At 58.0% G+C, this 8785-nt stretch overlaps 1 protein-coding gene across 1 annotated transcript in view; it reads right to left on the bottom strand.

Annotated features, from left to right (window-relative positions):
• The window catches only part of CDH24 (cadherin 24), a 7976-nt gene extending 656 nt beyond the window's left edge, over positions 1-7320 (bottom strand). Inside the window, exons 1-12 of the mRNA XM_008067804.1 lie at positions 6992-7320; positions 6513-6807; positions 6202-6321; positions 5960-6127; positions 5592-5779; positions 4927-5180; positions 3884-4020; positions 3466-3579; positions 1389-1510; positions 1196-1307; positions 692-940; positions 4-165 (exon numbers count right to left, since the gene is read on the bottom strand). Coding sequence (XP_008065995.1) covers positions 4-165; positions 692-940; positions 1196-1307; positions 1389-1510; positions 3466-3579; positions 3884-4020; positions 4927-5180; positions 5592-5779; positions 5960-6127; positions 6202-6321; positions 6513-6807; positions 6992-7192 — 2122 coding nt within the window. The 5' untranslated portion in view covers positions 7193-7320. The remainder of the gene's footprint in view (positions 1-3; positions 166-691; positions 941-1195; positions 1308-1388; positions 1511-3465; positions 3580-3883; positions 4021-4926; positions 5181-5591; positions 5780-5959; positions 6128-6201; positions 6322-6512; positions 6808-6991) is intronic.
• Between the last annotated feature and the right edge of the window lie 1465 nt (positions 7321-8785).

The following is an 8785-nucleotide window of genomic DNA, read 5'->3' as shown; positions in this document are numbered from 1 at the left end:
CGCCGTCGGGGTTCTGCAGCGCCGCGATGTCGAAGGCCTCGGTGTCCTCCTCGCCGCCGCCCTCGTCGTCGTAGGTGATGATGTTCTCGCGCACGTCCTCCTCCTCCAGCACCATCAGCGCTTCCTGCTTCTGCCGCCGCAGCGCCGCGAAGAGCACCACCAGGGCTGCGCGAGACAGGCCACACGCCGCTGAGCGGCCGGGCGGGACAGGGCGGCCTGTCTCCGGGTGGCGGACCCGCGGGTGAGAGAGGAGGCAGCGTGGCCCAGGGGTTCGAGCCCTAGGTGTGACATCTGGCCGACCTTGCTTTGAATCCCGATTCCACCCGTTACTGTTACTCGCTGTGTGGCCGTGGGGAGGCGCTTAGCTTCTCCGAACCCTTAGTGTACTTGTGTGGAAAACGGGGAAAGCGTGTTGGCCTCTTACAGCTGTTGACTGGCTAAAAGGAAATACTACAAGTGATGTGCCCGGCACCATACTTGGCACAGAATAGGGGCTCAATAACTTCTATGGCTTGTGACAGTCATTATGGATTGGCAGGTCAGGGATATGAGGCCAGAGCTTTTCTCTTGGATACATCAGATGGTGGCAAGATCCAGGCAGGAAATCCTCCAGTCCTAGGGTGGCTTTCCTCATGTCCAGGGGCCTGGTTCTTCTCCACACCCATCTATGTCCCACCATGGCCAGACTCACCAAGCAGGGCGCCCACACAGGTGACGATGGCCAGCAGGGCGCCGGTGCTGAGCCCGGTGGCTGAGAGCTGAGCCTCGGGCCAGCAGGATGCCACGGAGCCATCGGGCCGGCAGCGGCACACACTGACGGTCACGGTGGCAGTGCTTCTCAGAGCCGGCTGCCCCCAGTCCCACATATCAATGGGAACCAGGTAGGGGGCTTGGCGGGGGGGAGCAGGGCGGGAGGGCAGCAGCAGGCTGGCAGAGCCATCTGTGGGAGAGGAACGGTGTTGAGGCACCTCTTGGGACACCTTCCTGTAGAGCTGGTCTAGCCCACAGAGCCAGCTTTCCATGGGGAAGGTTTGCAAGGAGCCAGCAGGTGAGTGTGAACCCACACCTACCTACCTTCTGTTGGGCAGAAGGCTCAGATGGGCAGGGCAGGGGTCACACAGGCTGGACCGGGGATAGTGGATGGAGGACAGGAGGAGGAAGGCAGGCATGGGAATGGCTGTAAGAGGCCACCCACCTCGGTTGTCCCGGACAGTAAAGTTGGCATCGGGGCCCAGAGGACCTTGAAAGGAGACACGGCTGCTGTTGCCGACTTCATCTCTGTCCAGGGCCCGGATGACCTGAATCAGCTGGGAGGAAGAAGAGAGGCCTTGTATGGCGTGGGCTGCTGGAGGCCTTGGAGTCCCAATCCCTCTGCCTCAGCTGCTCACCTGGCCAGGGGCTGCAGAATCGCACACAAAGGTGTCGTAGGGCTCAGCCAGCTGGGGAGCGTTGTCATTCTCATCCAGGGTCTGGATGGCTACTTGCACACGTGAGGCCTGTGCAGAGCTGTCTGAAGCCAGAACACCAACACATACCACACCCACACGCCACACAGTTTACACGCAATATACACAACGTGTGGATGTGGAAGCCATGTGCAGCATGTAGCATACACATGCAACACATGAAATACACAGGTCACGTACAAGTAGCAAACAGTGTTGTGAAATGAATGGAACATCACCAAGAGCATATGGATATTTACACAGCAGCCAAGATATGTGCAGTAAATACACGGCAGACATTCAGTAGGAATGCAGCACCAATGACACACATACACAATAATCCACGTGCAGGGCACGTGCAGCATTAGTGAAAGACAGGGTGCACACAGCCGTGAATATACAAACATATTCATACCATATATCCGATGCACACTCAGCGTTTTAAACAAATACAACATACATGACACAGATGTTTGATATGCACGGTGAATGCAGTGTCATACCCCCATCACCCAGGGCCCACAGAATGCATTTTCATGCAGAGTCCACACACAGCACCAGTAGGATAGACATGCATACACATAAACACACACACACACACACACACACACACACACACACACACACACAAACCCCATCAGAAGTCTGGGAGGCTGTAGTGCAGCAACTCTATCACTTTAGAGTTGACCTTGGGGAGGGAGGAGCTATATGATCTACACAGTGCAAAGCCCAGGCCAGTCTGGGCACCACAGCCCGACGCAGGCTCCATCTTCACCCACCCTTCACCAGGCGACTCCCACCATTACCCTCCCTCGCTTCTCACTGTCAGTGCCATCCAAGAGAGAACGTGAAGTGTGTATCCCTGTCCCCTCTCCTAGGCTGAGTCTCCCAGTTCCTTTAGTCTGTCTCCTAGGTAGGGAGAGAGCTGGCTGGCCCTGAGTAAGGAGCTAAGGTCACAGCATGTGCAGAGGAACCTGATGGACTGCCTGGCTAAAAGGCTTGGGGTAGCCCAAAGACAAGATCAGGTCTACCCCTTCCCTGCAGTAAGGGTCCAGGGCTGCTAGTTGATATCAGGGTGGGAACAGAAGCAGGATTTGGCAGGAAGGTGAGAAGACAGGGAAGACACATGTATGCACACTATATATATACAAGCAGCCATAAACACTGTGTGTATGCATGCGTGCGTGCGTGCACACACACGCACACCCACGGCCATCCACACAAACATCCGTATAACTACACATACACATGCCTGCCAGTTGCATATACAGAAACATAAACCTAGACACATCCCATTCAACACATGTGAGAGGCAGCATGGAGATAACAGCTTGGACACTGCAGACTGACTGGGTCTGATGGCTCTACCACTTAATCTCTGTGTGACCTTGGGAAGCTGCTTAACTTCTCTCCGCTTGAGTTTCCTTGTTTTAAAATGGGGACACAATTGTACCTCCCTCATAAAGTTGTGGTGATGATGACATCAATTAATCCATTTTTGGCACTTAAAATAGTGCCTGGTACACAATAAGTAATACATTATTATCTGTCCACAAACACCCATGTAGGCACAACACATACAAACACCACTTGCAGATACCACTATACATACCCAATCACACATATGCACAAGTAATACACATATAATTTTATACACACAACTGTAAAAACATATACATCCAGTTATAGACATAACTCACAAGGACATAGGTGTGTGTATATATACTTTTCCCACAGATGGAGTTAAACATACACCTGAGCACATACCCACAGGTTCACAGACATACAGCTCTTCACTGACATATACAGATGTCCACATATGCAAGGACAACTTTCACACATAGTAAGAAGACAGCAGGGTGCAGGAGCCCCTAGGGTGTGAGCAGGGGTGACAAGGGCCTATTCACAGAAAGGAGAGAGGTCTCCCTGTCTCCGTGGGCCAGGGTTGCCCAGAGGAGGCTGAACCGTGCTGATGCGGCAGGAGAGGAGCCCACGCGTGGAGGCAACATCCCTCCCTTACCTTGAAGGGGCCCCTGCAGAGCTCCCAACAGGGCTTTCTCAGGAGAGGCTGTGGGTGCACTCCCACTTAGCCCCAGAGGAGATGCCCAGCCCCTTTCTGGCTCCTGGCTCCAGCCTACAGCAGAGAGTGGGCAGGGCAGGGGCTGCTAGCACACAGGCTGGGAGCTAGTTAAGGTCTGGTTTATTTCTGGGTTGGCACAAGTCAGGTAAGGGAGCGAATCAGAGGTCAGGAGAATGCTCAGGCAGACCCAGTGTGCCCGGCCCAAGGAGGCCGACCTGGTGATGAGCACCTAGGTGAGGGCTCAGCAGCTGCACGCTGGGGAGGGTGTGACGGCAGTGAGCGCCCTTCCCACCCCACGTTCAGGGACAGCCCCTCAGCCGGGAGGCTGCTGCTGCCTCGTGGGCCCAGGACTCCTCACCAAGCTCCGTGGCCAGCACCGTGAGGTTGTGCCAGACACGAGCCTCACGATCCAGAGGCGCCGCTGTGTGGATGGTACCTTCTTCGGGCTCGATAGAGAAGCAACGCTCTGGGTCCGAGTGAGGGAGGATTGAGTACCTAGGCAAGATGGCGCCGCCATGCTGGGGGCTGATCTGGGGGCAGGGCCAGAGCCTGCTCCCTCCCCCACCCTCTGTTCATGTAGGCCTGGTAGCTCCTCTGGGCAGAGCCATAATTCCTGTTGGAGTCCCCCTAAAAGGCAGATATTCCTGGAAGGTCACCACCATTTAACACCTGTCCTCAGACGCAGGGCAACTGGGTGTCACGGGTGGGGGTGAAGATGCAGAATAAAGTGGAAACAGGATAAACACTCCCTGCCTTTCAGACTTCTGGGCCCAGTTCTGGGGATCAGGCCCGGTTTCGGGGATCGGGCCCGGTTCTGGGGATCGAGGGACCTTGAGCCGGCTGGGTGACCTGGGGCAAATCGTTTAACTTCTGTTTACTCAACTGCAAAATGCGAATGACACCAGCATCTCCCTCACAGAGCTGTGACAGGGATGCTGGCCAGGGACAGGGAGAGAGTAGCTGCTCTGCCACTTGCTAACTGTGTGACCACTCATGGCTTGTCTCTAAGACAACTGGTGATGCTAACACCTACTTCACAGGGCTGTGGTGAGAATTAAATGTCACCAGTAGGTAAAATGTGAGGCACTTAGGGAGTGATCAGTAGAGATCCACTTATCAGGTGAGATTACATCTGCTTGTACTACCACTGGGAGGTGCCACCATTATCTACCCAGAGGAATGGATAGAGAGCTGGGAAGTGGTTAGCCAGGTCCTCCAGCCCCTCCCTGCCATCCAGGGCTGCAGACCAGCGAGCCTGGCTGCAGGGAGGGAGACCCCGGCCAAGGCGGTGTGATCTGTGGCAAAGTAAAGGGGGCACATTTACATTCTTCGGTTGGGAACAGCCTGCCACCTGGCTCCTTCCGGGAGGCCCGCCACTCCCCAGCCCACACCCCAGCTCACCTGATTGGGCTGGCGGGGGAGTCCAGGTCAGCGGCTGAGATCTGACCCACTAGGGTCCCGGGAGCCTTGTTCTCGGGCACCACCAGGTGGTAGGCAGCCTGGGTGAAGGCAGGTGGCTCTGGGGCATCCTGCACAGCCACGTGCACCGAGGCCACATCCTTGAAGGGCCCTCGCCGCAGGTAGGCTGGGTCAATGAGCGTGTTGGTGGCCTCCACACGGAAGGAGTAGGAACGACGGGTCTCAAAGTCTAGGGGCTATGGTGAGGGGAGACAGAGCGTGGGCAACGCATGTGGAAACCCAGGCAGGACCAGGCTCTTGGAAGGTGAAGAGTCCCTTCCCATAGGTGGGTAGTGCTCAGTCCGCCTGTGAGGAGAGGTGGCACTGGAGGGGCCGTGGCCTCGGAGGTCAGGATGCATGGCAGATTACTTAGGAACTCTAGATCTGCCCCCAGCTCCAGCACAGACTTGTTACATGACCTTGAGCCAGTCACGTACCCTTTCCAGGTCCTAAAGCCTCATCTGACAGATGAGGAGGTGATCCTGATCTCTAAGCTCCAGCAGACGGGGCCTGAGTCTGTTCTGGGAGAACAATTAGAAATGTGCCCAGTGGGTGGGGTGGGAGGCAGATTTAGTGAGTCTGTAAATGCTAACAGGCAGGAGGCTAACCTTGCGGACTGTGAGAAGCCCATCTCGACCCTGGGAGTCCGTGCTGATGCTGAAGGCCTCGGACCCCTCCCCATCCAGGATGCTGTATGCCATGAGAGCGTTGTCCCCCAGGTCTGGGTCCTGAGCCCGGAGTCGGCCCACCAGCGTGCCGGGCCCAGCTGTCTCCACCACAGAGAACTGGTACAGGTCTTAGGGTGGATGGAGGGGAGACATGTTCTTAGAGAGGTTCCCTGCCCTCCTCCCTGCACCCAGCACTTGCTCCTTCCAGGGTCTGACTGGGGCGAGGGTGGGGAGGGAAGGCTCTTCCAGAGGCTGCAGGGGCGGGGTGTCAAAGGCTAGTTCGGGGGGCAGCACCCGCAGCTCCTTACTCTGAGGGAACTTGGGGGGGTTGTCGTTGACATCGCTGAGGGTGACGGTCACTGTAGTGCTGCCCGACAGCCCCCCCATGTGGCCACCCATGTCCTTGGCCTGGATCACCACCAAGAACTCCTCCTGTGTCTCCCGGTCCATGTTGGGGATGGCTGTACGCACCACTCCTGGGGAGAGACGCTGGGTCAGGGGGTGTCTCTTGCCCTGGCTGCCCCACCGGACTCCTGAGCGCCAACCTCACCAGTCTGGGGGTCCACAGAGAAGAAAGGCAGTCCATCCAGAATGGTGTACACCAGCTTGGCACTGTTCCCGTAGCTGGGGTCATCGGCATCGTGAGCAGTCACCTGGATCACTGACGTCCCTGTGAAGGATCCCAGCACCTCGCTCAGCAGCGGCAGGGCCAGATGGGGAAGGACGGCAGCTGAGGGGGACCCAGACATGAGGGAGGCTCAAACGAAGGAGGTGGGCTCTGAGGTAGACGTCAGTAAGGGAGGGAGAGGTGAGGGAGCCCCAGGAGATGGGAACAGGGACATTCAGAGCCGGGGTGCTCACCGACATTGGACATCTCCGGCACGGTGGCGTGGTAGGGCCCGAGGGGGAAAATGGGTGGATTGTCGTTGATGTCTTGCACTTTGATGATAAACTCTGACGGGGGTTCCAGGGGCCGGTTGGAAGCTCGGTCCACGGCTTGAGCCAGTAGCACATACTGTGCCTTCTCCTCCCGGTCCAGGCTCTTGGTGACATGGATATTGCCTGTGGTCTCGTCAATCACAAACACGGTGCCTGCCCCCTCCCCGGTCAACAGGTACTTGGTGCGGCCCTCTCCCCGATCAACATCCGAGTGCAGCTGTAGGGGCCAGGGAAAGATAGCAGAGGGCTCCAAGTGCAGAGAGATGGAGGGTTAAAGAGTCTAGGTTTGGGCAGAATGCTGGGAGTCCTGAGGGACCAAGGTCATTGCAGAAGTGAGGAAGTTGGAGGGCAGGGCCTAAGGGCCTTGAGTCAGAGTAGACATGGGAGGGGCTCATCCTTACCTTGCCAATGAGGACGGGCTCTGGACCGGCATACTCCTCAATGACAAAGAACTGGTTCCAGACCCAGCTCCTTCGGGTCCGCAGCAGTGCAGGCCCTGGGTGTCCCCGGGACCCTGCCCAGGCCCGGACAGGGGCCGCCAGACGCCCCATGCAGCCCCAGCCACCCAGCCAGGCCAGCAGGAGCCTCACCAGGCCCCACATGTTTGGGTTTCAGCCAGGGCTCTGTTCACTGGCCCTGGGTGCTGAGGCTGGGCTGGGCCAGGTGGCCCATGAGCTGGCTTGGGGCGGAGGGGCAGATGCGTTGGGGCTACCCCATGGATCCACACCTGCAGGACAGGTAGCTGCTCAGGGTCAAGGAAACCCTTAATCGTACTCCCCCCAAAATCAGATGCTGAGGACCAGGCCTCCAAGGAACCAGATACCCCACTTCCCAGAACTCAGACTGAGACACACAGCAGACAGTCTGATCCTACCCTCCACCCAGGCTCTGCCTATATTCACCTCCAGCCCTCCACGCTGATCAATCTCTAGTCAGTCAACTCTGAGTAGAGAAGCTGATGAGGAAAGCAGGAGAGGGGATGCTGGGAGGGCTTGGGATCCCAAATCTGACCCCTGTCCCCCAAATTGGGCATGTAGCCAGAGGACCGGAGGAGGTGGGGCTACCATTAAGGGGTTGGGACTCATGAAGGTGTGGTCTGAAGGTGTCCAGGGTCGGGCTAAGAGCTCACCAGGAGTGCAGCCTAACACAGGGTTGAGAGCCTGTGAAAGTCCCTCCCTCCCAAGGGGAGCCCCACCTCTCCAGACCCTGCCCCCAGCCCACACTGCCAGCTGCAGTCCTTGAGGGACGACTGGGCTCATGAGAGAGAGTGGGAACCCAGAGCCGGAGGAAGAGGGGACAGGGTGGGGGGTAGGGTGAGGTGACTGGGCTGAGGCTGACCCAGAAGCCAGAGACACAGCAGGACTGAGGGCTAGACCAAGACTCAGGGACTGTCCGGCAGAGAGAAATGGCTGGGTGAGAGAAAAATGACAGAGATCAGGGAGGCAGCCTGGGTATCTGAAAGGCTGAGAGGAGTCATAGGTACTAGGCTTGGGACTAGGTCACCCAGGGCCGAGGGGCTTTCAGCATGTGCTGTGGGCAGGCAGGGGCAGCCCTCAGCTGCTGGGGGGTGTCAGACCAGGCCTTGGGAACTTCATCCTGGGAGAGAGAGCAGCCGGGAGCGGTGGAAGTAGGGAGGGGCTGCGGGAAGCGAGCTGGAGAGAGGACCCTTCTCACTGCTCTCCTCCCTCTCCTCCTGGGGGGGGGGGACCCCTCTGGTAGCTGTGGCCCCTCCTCCCCCAGAGCAGACGCACACCTGACAGTCCGTTAGCTCCCGAGGGAAGAGGAAAGCGGAGGGAAGCTGGGGACCAGAGAGGGAGGCGGGACGAGGAGGAGAGAAGGAAGGGGGCAGAGGAGTGGGAAACAGGATAGCGGGCAGGGAAGAGGAGAGGAGAGGGAGGGAACGGGGAAGGAAAGGAGAGCGGGAGAGGGAAAAGGAAGGAGAGGGAAGGGGGGAAAGGCAGAGAACGAAAAAGGCAAAGAGGGAAAGGACAGCGCGAGAGGGAGAGAGGGGCTGGGGAGACGGAAAAGAGCCAGGAAAGGCAAGCAGAGAGCGAGCAGGAAGGGTGAGGAGAAATCGAGAGGAAGAAGAGGCGAGGTGCGAGGGAAGAAGGGAGCGCGCAGAGCGCGGGAGAAGGAGCCGGCAGCGAGCTCCCAGCCCGGAGCGCACCCCTCTGAAGGAGCCCGCAGGCTGCCGG

The sequence above is a fragment of the Carlito syrichta genome, unplaced genomic scaffold (assembly GCF_000164805.1).
Source record: "Carlito syrichta isolate Samal-C Ts95f unplaced genomic scaffold, Tarsius_syrichta-2.0.1 Scaffold309773, whole genome shotgun sequence".
Taxonomy (NCBI): domain Eukaryota; kingdom Metazoa; phylum Chordata; class Mammalia; order Primates; family Tarsiidae; genus Carlito; species Carlito syrichta.
The sequence above is the reverse complement of the archived record's forward strand: the minus strand, read 5'-3'. Positions and strand labels throughout refer to the sequence as shown.